The 17594-nt window shown below is 38.9% G+C and overlaps 1 protein-coding gene across 2 annotated transcripts in view; it reads right to left on the bottom strand.

Annotated features, from left to right (window-relative positions):
* Positions 1-17594, bottom strand: part of Ppp2r3a (protein phosphatase 2 regulatory subunit B''alpha) — a 154088-nt gene that overhangs the window by 31106 nt on the left and 105388 nt on the right. For both annotated transcript variants that reach the window (XM_005367796.3, XM_005367797.3), the window contains one exon: positions 8396-8482. In XM_005367796.3, the coding sequence (XP_005367853.1) occupies positions 8396-8482 (87 nt within the window). The remainder of the gene's footprint in view (positions 1-8395; positions 8483-17594) is intronic.

The raw sequence follows: 17594 nt of genomic DNA, 5'->3' as shown, positions 1-17594 counted from the left end.
TGTAGACCAGGCTGGTCTTGAACTCACAGAGATCCGCCTGCCTCTGCCTCCCAAGTGCTGGGATTAAAGGCATGCGCCACCACCGCCCGGCTATTAAGTGTAAATTAACTCCTGTTGTTGGTTGCCATCCTGCTCTGCATGGGTTTCCAAACAAGGAAATGAAGACTGGACAGAGAAACAAAACAGGCACACACATATAGTAAAGCTGGGATCAGGTGGGGTTCTCTAGCACTAGCCTGAAACCTTACATGTTTAGTAGGTACAACATAGGCTGGTGGTTGAGGTTTAGATATTCTTAGCGGGAAGTCTCTGTAGGTGAGCAGTATCAGGCTGTAAATATCCAGGAGGTGGAAGTCACAGTTGCTAGTCTTGGCACACACTGATTAATCATCCATAAACAAACATACTTGGCCTCAAGAAAAGCTTTGCCATTTCTCTTGAGCCTAATTCACATGGTTAAAGCCTTTGCCAATTTCCCACGGGCTAACTGGTCTTGGAGTCCTCCACAGGCTGTCATCCACTCAGAAGCTCACTCGCTCAGGTCTTCCTCTGCTTCCTAGTTAGTAAACATGTAATGAAAACGATGAGTAGCATTTTTAAGGGTTAATAAGATTTAGCAAAGATCCAGAAATTTTTCCTTTAGTAGTCTATTCTAGAGAAATTCTTATTCATATGCACAGAAGAGTAAGATACAAGGATGTTCACTACATCCTTGTAATAGAGAAAATATAAAAATGCCCTAAGCCTCAATAGAGGAATATATAATCAATTACAGCATAGCCATGTAATCAATCATGCAGTATATCGATGGACAGAAAAGGAAGGAATCTCAAGATATTTTTAATGAACCAAAGAGCTGGTTCTTTGAAAAAAAAAATCAACAAGATAGAAAAACCCTTATCTAAACTAACCAAAAAGCAGAGAGAGAACATCCAAATTAACAAAATCAGAAATGAAAAGGGGGACATAGCAACAGACACTGAGGAAATCCAGAGAATCACTAGGTCATACTACAAAAATCGGTACTCCACAAAATTGGAAGATGCAAAAGAAATGAACAATTTTCTGGATAGGTACCACATACCAAAATTAAATCAAGACCAGGTGAACAATTTATATAGACCCATAACCTACAAAGAAATAGAAGCATCATCAAAAGCCTTCCAACCAAAAAAGCCCAGTGCCCCATGGTTTTAGCACAGAATTCTACCAGAACTGCAAAGAAGAGCTAATATTTATACTCCTCAAATTGTCCCACATAATAGAAACCAAAGGAAAATTGCCACTCTTTTTATGAGGCTACAGTTACCCTGATACCGAAACCACATAAAGTCTCAACCAGGAAAGAGAATTACAAACCAATCTCCCTCATGAACACTGATGCAAATATACTCAATAAAATACTGGCAAATCGAACCCAAGAATACATAAAAAAAATCATCCACCATGATATAGTTGGCATCATTCCAGACAAGCAGGGATGGTTCAACATACGAAAATCTATTATCTAATCCACTATAAATACACTGAAAGAAAAAAACCCATATGATTATTTCATTAGATGCTGAAAAAGCATTTGACAAAATTCAACATCCTTTCATGATAAAAAGGAACATATCTAAATATAATAAAAGCTATATACAGCAAGCCAACAGCCAACATCAAATTAAATGGAAACTCAAAGTGATTCCACTAAAATCAGGAACAAGACAAGGCTGTTCACTCTCTCCATATCTATTCAACATAGTTCTTGAAGTTCTAGCTAGAGCAGTAAGACAACAAAAGGAGATCAAGGAGATACAATTGCAAAGGAAGAAGTCAAACTTTCGCTGTTCACAGATGATATGATTGTATATATAAGTTACCCCCAAAATTCTACCAGGGAACTTCTATAGCTGATAAATACCTTCAGTGATGTGGCAAGATACAAGATCAACTCAAAAAAATCAGCAGCCCTCCTATATACAAATGATAAAGAAGCTGAGAAAGAAATCAGAGAAACATCACCATTCACAATAGCTACAAATAACGTAAAATATCTTGGAGTAACACTAACCAAACAAGTGAAAGACCTGTTTGACAAGAACTTTAAGTCTTTGAAGAAAGAAACTGAAGAAGACATCAGAAAATCGAAAGATCTCCTATGCTCTTGGATAGATAGGACCAACATAATAAAAATGGCAATTCTACCAAAAGCAATCTACAGATTCAGTACAATCCCCATCAAAATCCAAACACAATACTTCACAGACCTCAAAAGAATAATACTCAATTTCATATGGAAAAACAAAAAACCCAGAATAGTCAAAACAATCCTGTACAATAAAGGAGCTTCTGGAGGCATCACCATCCCTGACATCAAGCTCTACTATAGAGCTACAGGAATGAAAACAGCTTGGTATTGTCATAAAAACAGGTTGACCAATAGAGTCAAATCGAAGACTCAAATATTAATCCACACACCTATGAATACCTGATTTTTGACATAGAAGCTAAAATTATACAGTTAAAAAAAGAAAGTGTCTTCAACAAATGGTGCTGGCATAACTGGATGTCAGCATGTAGAAGAATGCAAATAGATTCATACCTATCACCATGCACAAAACTCAAGTCCAAATGGCTCAAAGACCTCAATATAAATCCTACCACTCAGAACCTGACATAAGTGAAAGTGGGAAGCAGCCTCCAATGCATGGGTACAGGAGACCACTTCCTAAATATAATCCCAGTAATACAGACACTGAGAGTAACAATAAATAAATGGGACCTCCTGAAACCAAAAAGCTTCTGTAAAGCAAAGGACACAGTCAGTAAGACAAAAGCACAGCCTACTCAAGTGGGAAAAGATCTTCATCAACCTCACATCAGACAGAGGACTGGTCTTCAAAATATATAAAGAACTCAAGAAATTAGACATCAAAATATCAAATAATCCAGTCAAAAAATGGGGTATAGAACTAAACAGAGAATTCTCAACAGAAGAATTCCATATGACCAAAAGACACTTAAGAAAATGTTTAACATTCTTAGCCGTCAGGGAAATGCAAATCAAAACAACTCTGAGATACCATTTTATACTTGTCAGAATGGCTAAGATACAAAACACCAATAATAGCTTATGCTGGCGAGGATGTGGAGTAAGGGGAACACTCATCCACTGCTAGTGGGAATGCAAACTTGTACAACCATTCTGGAAATCAGTATGGTGGTTTTTCAGAAGTTGGGAATCAATTGCGAGACCCAGCAATACTACTCTTGGGCATATACCCAAAGGATGCTCAACCATACTACAAGGACATTTGTTCAGCTATGTTCATAGCAGCATTATTCTTAATAGCCAGAACCTGGAAACGACCTAGATAACCCTAAACTGAAGAATGGATAAAGAAAATTTATTTACACAATGGAGTACTACTCAGCAGTAAAAAACAATGATATATTGAAATTTGCATGCAAATGGTTGGAACTAGAAAAAAACCATACTGAGTGAGGTAACCGAGACCAAGAAAGATGCACCCACTCATAGGTGATTACTAGCTGTAAAGCAAAGGATAAAGAGCCTAGTCCACAACCCCAGAGAAGCTAAGTAACAATGAGAATCCTAAGAGAAACATACATAGATCCCCCTGGGAAGGGGAAATAGACAAGATCTTCTGAGAAAATTGGGAGCTTAGGGATGGGGAGAGAAGGGAAGGCAGAAGGGGAAGAGAAGAGGAGGAGGAGGGGAGAAGGGGAAAGGGGAAAGAGAACCAGAGGGAATGGGGTGGTCAAGATGTGGGGAGGAAGCCGGGTGGTGGTGGCGCACGCCTTTAATCCCAGCACTCAGGAGGCAGAAGCAGGCGGATCTCTGTGAGTTCGAGGCCAGCCTGGACTACAAGAGCTAGTTCCAGGACAGGAACCAAAAAGCTATGGAGAAACCAAAAAGCTGTCTCGAAAAATAAAAAATGGGACTAGCAAGAAGCCTAGCACTAGAGAAATTCCCAGGAATCCATAAGGATGATCCCAGCTAGGACCTTAAGCAATAGAAGATAGGGTGCCTGAACTGGCCTTACCCTGTAGTCAGATTGATGACTATCTTAATGTCACCATAGAATCTTCATCCAGCAACTGATGGAAACAGATGCAGAGAACCACAGTGGAGCATTGGGCTGAGCGCCCAAAGTCCAGTTGAAGAGAGAGAGGAGTGAGAATATAAGCAAAAAGGTCAAGGCCATGATGGGGAGGGATACCGCTGAAACAGCTCACTGCACTAATGGAAGTCTTCCAACTCCCACCTGACAGCGAGGGAACCAGTATAGGATCAAACTAGACCCTCTGAATGTGGGTGACAGTTGTATGCCTGGGGCAGACTGTGGAGTCACTGGCAGTAAGACCACTGCTTGTTCTGGCTTTTTGGAACCCATTATCTCTGGATGGATACCTTGCTCAGCCTAGATATAGTGGGGAGAGCCTTGGTCTTGCCTCAAAGCAATGTGCTGGATTTTGTTGATTCCCCATGGTAAGCCTTATCCTTTCTGAGGAGTAGACAGGGGTGGGGGTGGGGTGAGGTAAGGAGGTGAGAAGGGGGAAGGTTGGAGGGAATAGGAGGAGGGGAGAGAGAGAGAGCGGGAAATGAATTTGGCATGTAAAATAAGAAAAGATAGTTTTTTTTAAAAAAAAAATAAAATATTAAAAAATTGATCATGTAAAAATAATGAGAAAAAAAAAGAAAAAAAAAACCCAACCAAATTTATAGGGTAGTAAGTATCTTCCCCTCATACTTTAAAAAGGAATATGAAGGGCCATAAGGATGGCTTAGAGAGAAAAGGCACTGTTGCCAAGAATGATGACCTGAATTTGACCTGAGACCACATGGTGGGAGGAGAGAATCAACTCTGGCAAGCTTCCTAACAACAACATTTGTATGTGACCTGCACTCCCAATAAATAAATTAACTAATTTAAACATCTCTATATAGGAGTTTCAGAAAACTAAACTATATACTACATAAATAAAATAAGAGATGACTCAGTGGTTAAGTGCACTGGCTGTTCTTCCAGAGGATCTGGGTGAATTTCCAGCACTCACACGATGGCTCACAACCCTCTATAATTCCATCCCTAGGGGACCTGATACCCTCTTCTGGCTTCTGAGAGCACACATGTGGTGCACGTACATGCATGCAGACAAAACATTTATACACATAAAAAGATAAATGAATAAAATTTAAGAATACAGATGTATGAGTTCTCTCTATTGTGAAGTCCATGAAATGTTGTGTGAAGAGATAAACCAATTTTTGCTTATTTTTTACTCTAAATATGTTCATAAGTTAGAATGTTTTGAGCATTTGTTCATGGACTCTGTTGTTCCTTTGGAAACTACAACTCCCAGACTCCTCCTGGACTATGGATACCTGTGCGCACACCTGCGCACAGGTATGGGACATCCTTCCCAGACACCCTTGCGCTCCCCGTTAAAAAGGCAGAGCCACACGAGGCTCTCTCTCTCGTTCGCCTTTCCTTGTGTGTCCTGCACCTCCCCGCCCTTCTGTGTTCCCCTCCCCCATTAAAGTGGACCCACGTGGGAGCCGCCGTGTCGTGTCGTGTCTGCGTTTGTTCCGCCGTGTGTGTCTGTCCTGTGCCCCGTGTTTTAAGAAGAATAACCCTGTTTTTTAAGAAGAATAACAGACTCAGTGGAAGAATAAGGAGATGGATCAGGAAATAAAGGAAGAGGGGAAAATAAGTTACTCTGCAGAAAAAGAACATCTGAATTCTGCTCTCAGTTCTGCAACCTACTAGCTAGCTGGGTGCTTCTATGCAAGTTACTCAACTATGCTTGTCTCCAGTTATATTATTACAAAAAGAATTTGAAGTCTGCAAAGTTGGCTCAGGGATTAAGAGCACTTACTGCTCTTGCAGAGAGGATCTGGTTCAGTTCTCAGTCCCACATGGTAGCTCACAATGATTCATGACCCAGTTCCATGGGATCCAACACCTTCTTCTGATCTCCTTGGTAACAGGTATGCATGCACTGTATATCCATATATGCATTAAGAATGTGAGAAATTGGGGCTGGAGAGATGGCTCAGCTGTTAAGAGCACTAGCTGCTCTTTGAGAGGATCCAGGTTCAATTCCCAGCACCCACATGGCAGCTAACAACTGTCTGTAACTCCAGTTTCAGGGCTTCTGACACCCTCAAAGAAATATATGTAGGCAAAACGCTAATGATCATAAAATAAAAATAGACCTGGATGGAGGTGGGTGGTCCTTGGACTTCCCACAGGGCAGGGAACCCTGATTGCTCTTCGGGCTGACAAGGGAGGGGAACTTGATTGGGGGAGGGGGAGGGAAATGGGAGGCGGTGGCGGGGAGGAGGCAGAAATCTTTAATAAATAAATAAATAAATAAATAAATAAATAAAACAAAAACAAAAAAAGAAAACTAACCACAAAAAAATTCTGACTCAAAAGCAAAATGAATAAATAGAATGTTAACAAATCCACATAATTTATAAATAAAAAGAAAAAAGAATGTGAGAAATTGCTGGGTGGTAGTGATGCACACCTTCACTTTGGTACTTGGGAAGCAGAGGCAGGTGGATCTCTATGAGTTGGAGACCAGCCTGGTCTACAGAGTGCGTTCCAGGACAGCAAGTGTTACACAAAGAAATCCTGTCTTGAAAAACCAAAGAGGGATAGGCTTGAGAGATGGCTCAGTGATTAAGAGTCATGGCTGCTCTTTGAGAGAACCTGGTTCAATTAATTCCCAGCACCCATATAGCAGCTCACAACTGTCTGTAACGCCAGTTCCTAGGGATCCAGCATCTTTTTTTTTTTTTTTTTGATTTTCAAGACAGGGTTTCTCTGTGACTTTGGAGCCTGTCCTGGAACTAGCGCTATAGACCAGGCTGGTCTCGAACTCACAGAGATCCGCCTGCCTCTGCCTCCCGAGTGCTGGGATTAAAGGCGTGCGCCACCATCGCCCGGCCAGGATCCAGCATCTTCACACAGACATACATGCAGACAAAATACCAATACCCATAAAATAAAAAAAGGAAAAAAACATTTTGAGTTTTTAAGAAAATTTCTACCTTCTTAATCCATTTTATAATACCTACTAATAGCTCAGGCAGGTACCAGATTTTCAATAAATATCAACAATGACTGTGATGATGACTGTTCATTTTATTTTATTTTATTTTATTTTTCCCTCCTCGGATAATGGTTTTTTTTTTGTTTTTTTTTTTTTTTTGGTTTTTCGAGACAGGGTTTCTCTGCGGTTTTGGAGCCTGTCCTGGAACTAGCTCTGTAGACCAGGCTGGTCTCGAACTCACAGAGATCTGCCTGTCTCTGCCTCCCGAGTGCTGCGATTAAAGGCATGTGCCACCATTGCCCAGCGATGACTGTTCATTTTAAATAGTGATTCACAACCTTCCTAATGCTGTGACTCTTTAATGTAATTCTTCATGTTGTGATTATTCCCAACCATAAAACTATTTTTGTTGTTGCTTCATAACTAATTTTGCAATTGTTATGAATCATAATATCTGATATGCAACTCTCATGAAAGGGAGGTTCAGCTTCTAAGGTTGAGAACTACTATTTTAGAATAATAAAATTATTTGTCTATCCATTATGGATTGCTATTTTTCTAGGTCTCCAGTCTTTTCATATGGAGATGAAGATAGGGCAAATATAGAGTAATAAGGGACTGTTATCAGTATAAGCTTCATTTAGTATGATCCATTTAAAATATATATTTTTTCTTTCAAATGTGTGAACCATTCCATTTTCTTTACATTTAAAGAAGCATAAACAATGAGGTATCAAGATTACCTCAGTAAAAGGCTCCCACTAGTGGTCAATCATTTTTTTTGATAAAATAACTGAGTAAGATGTAGTATTTCCAGCAGCAACAAGGTAGAGTCATTACCGAGGAATCAAGTCCATATACTTTCATTTCTTTGGTAAGCCCAGTTTTCCCACCTTGTTGACACCTCCACTGGTCAGAAGTTCTTGAACACAAGGACACTTTCTGTCTCTGGCTTTGGCTTGTGTTGCTGCTGCTATTGGAAACCCCTTTCCATTGTTATTTTATCCTGGTAAACTTCTGATATTCACCAAGATGAAGATCACATGCTGGTCCTTCTGAGGCTTCCTCTGCACCTTCTAGGCATATCTATCAATTCAGGCGTGGAAGCACATTTGTGTTTTTGTTTCATATTGTATGGCCTTCAGGCAGAAATCCCATATTATTTTACCTTAGAAGCCCCTCCCCACCACACGGGTAATTGATAAGTGCTTACATCCTGGAAGCAGTGATAGTTGGTGTTTTGCAATAGAATAAGAAAAAATAAATTTAAGTAAAGTAAAATTATAAAATTGTTCTTTATGTATCTTTATGACAGACATACTTGTAAAAAGTTGCTTTTCCTTATCTCTGTTGAAGTAATTTTTCCACTCCAAGATCTGTTGACTGTGTAGAATATCCTCTGAACAACCTGGTTCCAAAAGGAAAACAAAAACAGAAAGGACATTAAAAACAGTTCAGATGTCTATTAATCTGTGTTTGGCTGGAAGCTCCAGCTTGCCCCTGCATGATATGGAAAGCCCCATTCCTTTCTTTTATTTTCCAAACTGTATCTTCTCAGAGAAATCTACAGCATTAAAAAAAGGTGCCAAAAAGTCCAGTTCCTTATTCCTGGTGACTATGACAACTTCCTCCCCTATTGCTGCCAGCAGCCCAAGCTTTTGAGCACACGTGGGCACAAACCCAGCTTGTGGTAGGCACATCATCACCCTTTGTCTACAGTCTGTATAATCTCCCTGCTTTAGTTTGGGCATGTGACTTCTCTGGCCTCAATCTCTGGGACTGGAGAAGCCACCTGGGAGTTGCTTTGTTCAAATAAACCTGCTATACTTTTTTAGTTCTCCTTGATCTGGCTTAAGGCACTGGCGAAGAAACCTATTATTGGGGGATAGAAAACCTATTACCCTATCTAAGGCAAGATTATGAATATTTAAAATTAATTTATAGTGGCATATCATTTGTGTTTTAATAAATAAAGTTTGCTTGTAGGTCATACTAGTCAGCCATACATGCCAGGCATGGTGGCACATACCTTTAATCCCAGCAGCCATACACTAGTTAGCCATAGAGGCTGGGCGGTGGTAGTGCATGCCTTTAATCCCAGCACTGGAGAGGAATATAAGGTGGGATGAGACAGAAACTTGCTCTCTTTCAGTCTGAAGATTTCATAGAGGTAAGAGCTCGCTCGCTAGTAGTTGGCTGCTCTGCTTCTCTGATCTTCAGGTTGAACCCCAATATCTGTCTCTGGGTTCTTATTATTTGTGTTACACTAATTTAAGTAACAACTTTTGATACCAATTGCAATTCTGAGTAAAAAACAGAACTGTGTATTCTAACTCTACATATGTAGTTTGAAATTGACCAGACTAGTTTTTTCACCCAAACCCTCTCAGCCTTTCCTCCTAGCTCATCTCTATAGCTTCTGTCACCTGGTGTTCTCAGAAATTCTCTACCAGGGACCCACAGCCACCACACTTGCCTTGGATCCAGAGAGGGCAACAACAACCAAAGAATATAACACTTACCCAACAAAGACAAGACCACATATCGACATCAAGAAACTCTTCAGACATCATACTCCAGATGACTAGCTCCCAGCACAAGAAGCAAACAGGTATGACCATTTTAATATCTAACAAAATAGACTTCTAGCCAAAACTAATCAAGAGAGATAGGAAAGGACACTACATACTCATTAAAGGAGGGGGATATCAAGATGACATTGCAATTCTAAACATTTATACACCAAACACAGGGTACTCAAGTTCATAAAAGAAGCACTACTACAGCTAGAAATCACATATAGACCTTTACATAGTGATAGTGGGTTACTTTAATACCCAGCTCTTTCCATTAAAAATGTCATGCAGATCATCCAGACACAAATGAAACAGAGAAATGCTGGGCCTAAATAATGTCATAAATCAATGGGACACAGTAGACATTTATAGACTATTTCACCCAAATACAGAAGAATATACTTTATTCTCAGCAGCTGATGGAGCGTTCTCTAAAACTGACATACTTGGACATGAAACAAGTCTCAACAGATATAAGAAAATTGAAGTAACATCCAGCCTTCTTCCTGACCACAGAAACAACACAGAGTGTATAAATGTATGAAAACTGAACAACTCACTACTGAATGAAAAAATGGGTCAAGACAGAACTCAAGAAGGAAATTAAAAACTTTTAAGGATTGAATGAAAATGCAAGCATGATGTACTCAAACCTATCAGACACAATGAGGGCAGTTTTAAGAGGCATGTTCACAGCATTAAGTGTCTATGTCAACTGGAGAAATCTCAGTAACTCAGTGACACACATGAAAGCCCTGAAACAACAAGAAGAAATAATACCCTAAAAGAGCAGAATGCAAGAAATAATCAAATTCCATATGGGAACTTATTACTGTAGAAATGTTCTAAAATATATACATATATGAAATAAATCTAAATGGAGTCACCAAATAATAGTGGAGACAATGCCTGCCCCAACTAGACATCTTATGTTACCAAGTTAAATAAATCTTCAGTGCCAGAATTGAGTTACATCTTGTTGAGACCTTGGTCCCATGGAAACCCCAAATATTATAGATTATTGTCAAAGGTATTGGCTACTCTCTGCAACCTAATAGTAAGTAAGCCCCATTGCTGAAGACATATTTATGTATGTCATTGAATACAGAGAGGTAAAGCTGGTGCTAACTAGAAGTTTCACTCCTACTGGAATTCATGGTATGGGAATGTACTCTGCATGCTACCAGAGGGAAAAGGTAATCATCAATATTTTCTAGCTACAAACCCTGGTTACCTGTAACAGTGACTTGCCTGGAAGATATAGCAATAGTGGCACAAATGTTACGAAAGTAACCAACCACTGTTCTTTTATTCTCTTTTTTTTTTTTTAAATTTGAAACACTTTCTCTTATAACAGCTCTGGCTGTCTTGGAAATTACTCTGTAGATATGGCTTGCCTCCAACTCATAGAGATCCACCCACTTCTGCCTCCCAAGTGCTGGGATTAAACGCATGCGCCACCACTGCCTGGCAACCAACTACCTTTTAATTGGGCTTTAAAAGCCCACACTGTGAGATGAAACCCAGACCTGATACTGCTAAAGCAGCCACAAACCTGAGCCTAGATCGTCCATGGGCACAGGGAAAAACCTACTACTATTATTCTGCTAAAAAAATATAGCAATAAAATGACTTTTAATATTCCTGCAAATCAGCATTTTTGTCTGTGATACATAAATATGTAGAAAATATAAAAGTGAACAATAGAGATATTACTTATGTAGCAAAAGCTGAATCTAAGGAAAACAAGACTGGAGTGAAGATGTCATCACAATCTGAATGGCTAACTACTGGGTAGAAGCAGCAGTTGGAATAGAGGACAGAATTAGAACCACTAAGAAGAGCCCTTATACTCATCAAATGCTACAATATAAGGGAGACTTTCCAAAATTAACTCTATATAAAGCAATGGGTTTGTATGAAGTCATGAAGTTACTTTTTGTCAAGTTCTTAGGCTGAAGTGGACAGGACTGATGCATTAGGTAGAAGCCAGAAGTAACTGGTGCTTAATTTCTCCATTGTTCCTAAGCATTCAGATTCAGAGGTTCTTGATGAATGAGGATACATGTTATTTATTTGTTGTTGAGAGTTTATATGCACTGCATGCATAAGGTGCTCTTAGAGGCCAGAAGAGTGCTTCAGATCCCCTGGAACTGGAGTTACAGGTTCTTGTCAGGCATTACAAAGGTACTGGGAACCAAACTTAGCTCTTTTGCAAGAGTAGTAAGTTCTTTTAACCACTGTACAATCTCTCTAGTCCTAAAAGATGTGTCTTATTCAGTGTAGTATCCTCTCCATAAGCCTGACATTAAAAGTCAAGTCATTTAAAAAGAAAAAAAAAGGACTCTCAGTACAGAACAGAAATTTGATGTGGAAATGAACTCTAAGAATCTCATTTTACTTGGCATGGCGATACATGCCTGTAATCCCAGCAGAGGGAGAAGGATCACAAATTAGAGGCCTCTGACCTACATAGTAAATTCTAGGCTAGCCTGGGTTATACAGTAAGAAGACCCTGTCTCCAATAAAACAAAGAAAAAAAACATTTATAAAACACCACACTCTCTTTCATAGTCAATTTCTTAAAAAAGAAAGAAAGAAAAAAGAAACAACTACCACCCCCCTCACCAGGTTCTCACTATGTATCCCTAGCTAGCCAAGAACTCAATATGTAGACCAGGCTAGCCTCAAACTCAGAGATCCACTTGCTTTTGCCTCCTGAATGCTGGGATTAAAGGTGTGTATTACTACTTCTGGCAATTCCTAAAAAAATTTAAGTCTATCTATCCATCCATCCATCCATCCATCCATCCATCCATCCATCCATCCACCCACCCACCCACCCAGCCACCTATCCATCCATCGTGTGTATGTGCATGTATGTGTGCCATGGCATAAGTATGGAGGCCAGAGGACTTTGTCATTTTAGGAACTGAATTCAGGTCATGAGGCTTGGTGGCAGTTGCCCTTACCTGCGGAACTATCTTGCTGTCCCTCAAAGTCAATTTCAATATACACATCAAAATTTTCTTGTTCAGTAGCATTAGAGTAGTTTTGTGTAAATTTCCATTCCATCCCTCCTTCTTTCCTTCCCTTCCTTTTTTGTTTTTTGAGACAGGGTTCCTCTGTAGCTTTGGTGCCTGTCCTGGAACTAGCTCTTGTAGACTATTAGGCTAGTTGCAAATTTACAGAGATCCGCCTGCCTCTGCCTCCAGAGTGCTGGGATTAAAGGCGTGCACTACCACTACCCAATGTAAATTTATTTCTTGGTTTAGATTATTTTTATTATTATTAATTTAAAGTATGTATTCTACTAAAATATATCATTTATGAAAGATATAATATTATTAAACTTTGCATTATTTTTTTTCCTACTTTTTAAAATTTTTTTAAAATATGTATGTTTATGTTAAATGTGATCAGAAGCACCTATATATAAGTGGGTGTCCATGGAGTCCAGAAGAGGGCATCACATTCCCCTGGAGCTGGAGTTACATGTAGTTTTTTTTTCCTTTGGTTTTTCGATGCAGGGTTTCTCTGTAGCTTTGGAGCCTCTCCTGGAACTAGCTCTTGTAGACCAGGTTGGGAGTTACATGTAGTTTTGAGTTGTCCATGTGGGTGCTAGGGCCAAACTTTGGTTCTCTAGAAGAGTTCTTAATCTGTGGAACCATTTTTTCCAACCTCTTTTTTACCTTTTGGCAGAATTTAAAACTTTCATGTTTTATGTGATGGAGAGATAGATCAGTGATTAAGAGCACTTGTTGCTCTTGTAGAAGACCTAAGTTTGGTTTCCAGCACCTACATGGTGGCTCCCAACCATCTGATCCAGGGGATCTGATGCCCTCTTCTGACCTCTGTGGCACCAGGCAGGCATGTGATAAACATACATACATGCAAGCAAAATACTCATACATGTAAAATAAAAGAAGCCATACGTTTGTTAGGTGTGTTCTCTTGTGAGCCTTTGCTAAGTGGCTTCTTTAGCAAAGTAAAATATTGCATTTGTATCTTCCATTTCCCAGTCTCCACATTCTGAGGCTCAACTTCATAGCACATTTATTTGTTTCCCCATTATGGAGTCTGCATTTTTCATCATTGAAGTAGGGCTACCATCTAGTGGTGAAAGCATATAGCAGCTCTCCATCATGCTTGCTATTTAACATTTTAAAATATAAGAAAATAACAAGAATCATTATTTACTGCCAGTGAGAGGAATGAAACGATCTCTCACCAGATCTAGTCAATCTGACAGACAAGTTGAATCATATGTCAGTTTCCCTTCTTTATATATATATAAATGGAAACTAATTCACAATATAGGCCAAAAGGAAATGTTTGACTCTATTGCATGCTAGTTTTGAAAGTAGATTAAATACAGACAGAAATTAACAAAGAATTCTAACTATAGGTGATGAGTGCAGATAGACACTCTCAAACAATAGGAGCCTGGCTCTTCTACCTGGAAAGGCATAGTGAATGGACCACTAATTCATTCTTTCATTGTTATGGCTATGAAATTTCTTCAATGTCTTTCTAAATAACTTGGAAAACTAAAAATTTTCTAAAAATGTGATTTCTTTCTCTGTCAAGAGAAAAGGGGAACGGGTTTAAAAGTTCTTGGTGGTGAGAAGTAGCAACGGCACAGCTTAGCCACTCCAGCCTAAGTGATAGATGCAGGCTAAGAGAGACACCATCTGCGTGAGCCTCAGAATAACTCCACTGCTGATGCCAGTGCCATGAGGAAGTCTTTGAAGGCTTATTGCTCACTTCAAAAACTTAAACAGGCTGCCTGCTTTTTCAAAAGCTGGCATATGTTGGCATGCATAAGCAGAGCATTTATTCACCAACATACAAAACTGCAATCCAAAGGCTGTAAGTTACTAGTATTTCATATTTTCACTTTCACTCACTATCAAAAGGCTTTTTTCCATTGGTAATGTTCAGGAAATAAAGAATATAGGCTTATTTATAGAGTAATTTTTTACTTAGTTGATGTTCTTTCTGGTCTAAAAACAACTGACAAAACAGTTACCAAAATAAAATATATATTCCTGTATCACAGACTTGCATGATTTATGTAATTATGATCTTCACTGTTTTTGCTATGAGCAGGCTCTCTTTAGCTTGGTCACTTTCATGCCCAAGAATACAATTAAACAATTTATACTAGACCTTATGTTGCATTTGTTCTAGAAAAAACTCACTGTACTTTAAAAAAGTATCAAAGTTCCAGCTACTTCATGACATTATTTGACTAGATTTCATAATGGAAAGAGCACTCGAAAGAACAGATAAGCAATGAAAAGTTCTGCTTTTAGATACTCACGGTTATATTTTTGTTTTGACCTATTTGTGGCACTGGGACACTGCATCCCAGACAAGTGCTTTACCGCCGCGCCACACACATTCCCAGCCCTTTATTATTGTACTTCTCTGCACTTCTTTTGGGGGGTTGGTATAAGCTTACTACAGTAGCAGTCATTCTGTATCTCTGTATGGTAGAGTCACATTCTGTACTTCCAAATGAGCCTTGATACTCCAGTTCATGCTGCTGTCTCAAACTGCTCTTTTATTGTTATAAGTACTTTGCAGTTTAATGCCTATTTCCGAGCAATAGATTCATTCTTATAAATTGGAGACAAAGTGGCATAATATTAACACCAAAATATAAATAAATTATAAACATGTAAGCAATCATATGCAAACACCATGAAAATGTAACAGGGGAGATAACTAACTGTATCCTATGAGTGACTAGTGTTTTTTTTTTTTTGTCCAACAATTATTGAGCTGATTTCTTAAAAAAATGGGATTTTGTAGCTTTTTTTTCTTTAATATTATAAACTTCTTGGGTCCTAGTTGCTGGAATACCATTGACTACTATAGGTTCTGCCATGTCATAAAATAGCAAACTAGAAAGAATGAAGAATATTTATCTCTTCACTTTTCTGTTAAGTTCTTTTCTGATAATGAATTCAAAATAAAACACTTTTCAAGATCTTCCTTCCTTCCTTCCTTCCTTCCTTCCTTCCTTCCTTCCTTCCTTCCTTCCTTTCTTTCTTTCTTTCTTTCTTTCTTTCTTTCTTTCTTTCTTTCTTTCTTTTTTTGGAGAGAGGACCTTACTTCATGGCCCAGGCTGGTCTCCCAAACTTGAGATCCTTCTGCCTCAGCCTCTGAAATAGCTGAAATTATATTCACACACTGAAAAACTTCAGTTATGCTGTTAATGTGCCCTGAGTTTACAGACTAGCTAATAACCAAGACTGAATAATTCCCTTTGGATCTGTAGAATTATTTAAAAAACCTGGTGTGTATGTATGCTTGTGTGCCCACACATGTACGTAGGATGAGAACAACCTGTAGGAGTTCTGTCCTTTTACCGTGTGGTTTCTGGGGGACTGAACTCAAGCCCACTTACCACTTAGTGGTAAGTACCTTTACCTGTTGAGCCATCTCACGAATGTAGACTCCTTAAGCAAGAATAATTTCACAGTATTAGGTATGTAGCTCAGTTGTAGAATACCTGTCTAGTCTCAAGAAAGAAAAATTAAAAGGAAAGAATTATTTTACTTACTTAATAAAATATTAGATGTGTGGCTGTTAAGTGGCATCATATTTGAGTACTGAGCCAGATAAATAAAATATGTAAATAAAGTTCATTTTCTCATGTAGTTTATATTATAGATAGACAATAAGCAAAAAAAATTAAATGTCAGAAAAGAGTTAAGAAAAATGAAGCAGAAAGTGATCTGGGGCTATCTAAGCAAGAATCTGGAAGTGAGGGTGAATCCAGTGTAATGTGAATGAAAACCTGTAGGAGAGCATTCTATATATTCTATATCAGGGAGGAGGAAAAGCAAAGCACCCGAAGCAGAAATGGGGCTTCTAGTCACAGTGAGGAGAGGCAGAGGGCAGAGAGTTAATATTAGCAAGCAAGATTAGGAATGAAAGGTTGGTTCAACATATGTAAATCAATAAATATAATTGCACCTTTTAACTATACTTAAGGACAGAAATCACATGATCATCTTGCTAGATACAGAAAAGGAGTTTGACAAAGTTGAAAATACTTTAATGATAAAACTACTGGAGAGCCAGGTGGTGGTGGCTCACACCTTTAATCCCAGCACTAGGGAGGCATAAGCAGGTGAATCTCTGTGTTTTCGAGGCCAGCCTGGTCTACAAGAGCTAGTTCCAGGACAGCTAGGACTGTTTCAAGACAGAGAAACCCTGTCTTGAAAAGCAAACAAACAAACAACCCCCCCAACAAAAATAAAACAAAACCAAAAAACTCCTGGAGAAATTAGAAATAGATGGAAAATACCTCAAAATAATAAAAACTATATATTAAAAGGAAAAAATACTAGCATTTTCTCTAAAATTTGGAACAAGACAAGGATGCTCATTCCCTCCACTTTTCTGAGTCTTAGCTAGAGCAGTAAGAAAAGAGAAAGATATAAAAGAGATACAACCAGGAAAAGAAATAAAACTCTCTATTTGCAGATGACAAAATCCCATACTTAAAGACCCTGCCACAGTTGGGTGGTAGGGCTCATGTTTTTAATCCAGCACCTGAGAGGCAGAGGCAGGCATATTTCTCTGAGTTCAAGATCAGCCTGGTCTACACAGTGAGTTCCAGAAAAAAAACCTTACATTTTATTTTAAAATTTAATCTTCCCTCTTTCCTTCCTTCCCTCCCTCCCTCCCTCCCCCCGTCTCTGTCTCTCTGCCTCTCTCTGTCTCTGTCTCTGTCTCTCTATCTATCTCTCTCGTGTACACACATGCCATGGTGTATGGTGAGTACGGAGGTCAGAGAAAAACTTATGGGAGTTGGTTCTCTTTTTCCACCGTGTTGTTCCAGGTACCAAACTCAGTTCATTAGGCTTGCTGGCTAGGGTGCTGAGCCTTTTTTGTTTGTTTGTTTGTTTTGGAAACAGTGTCTTT

The sequence above is a fragment of the Microtus ochrogaster genome, unplaced genomic scaffold (assembly GCF_000317375.1).
Source record: "Microtus ochrogaster isolate Prairie Vole_2 unplaced genomic scaffold, MicOch1.0 UNK24, whole genome shotgun sequence".
Lineage (NCBI taxonomy): Eukaryota > Metazoa > Chordata > Mammalia > Rodentia > Cricetidae > Microtus > Microtus ochrogaster.
Note: the sequence above shows the minus strand (reverse complement) of the source record. Positions and strands in the feature narration are given on the sequence as shown.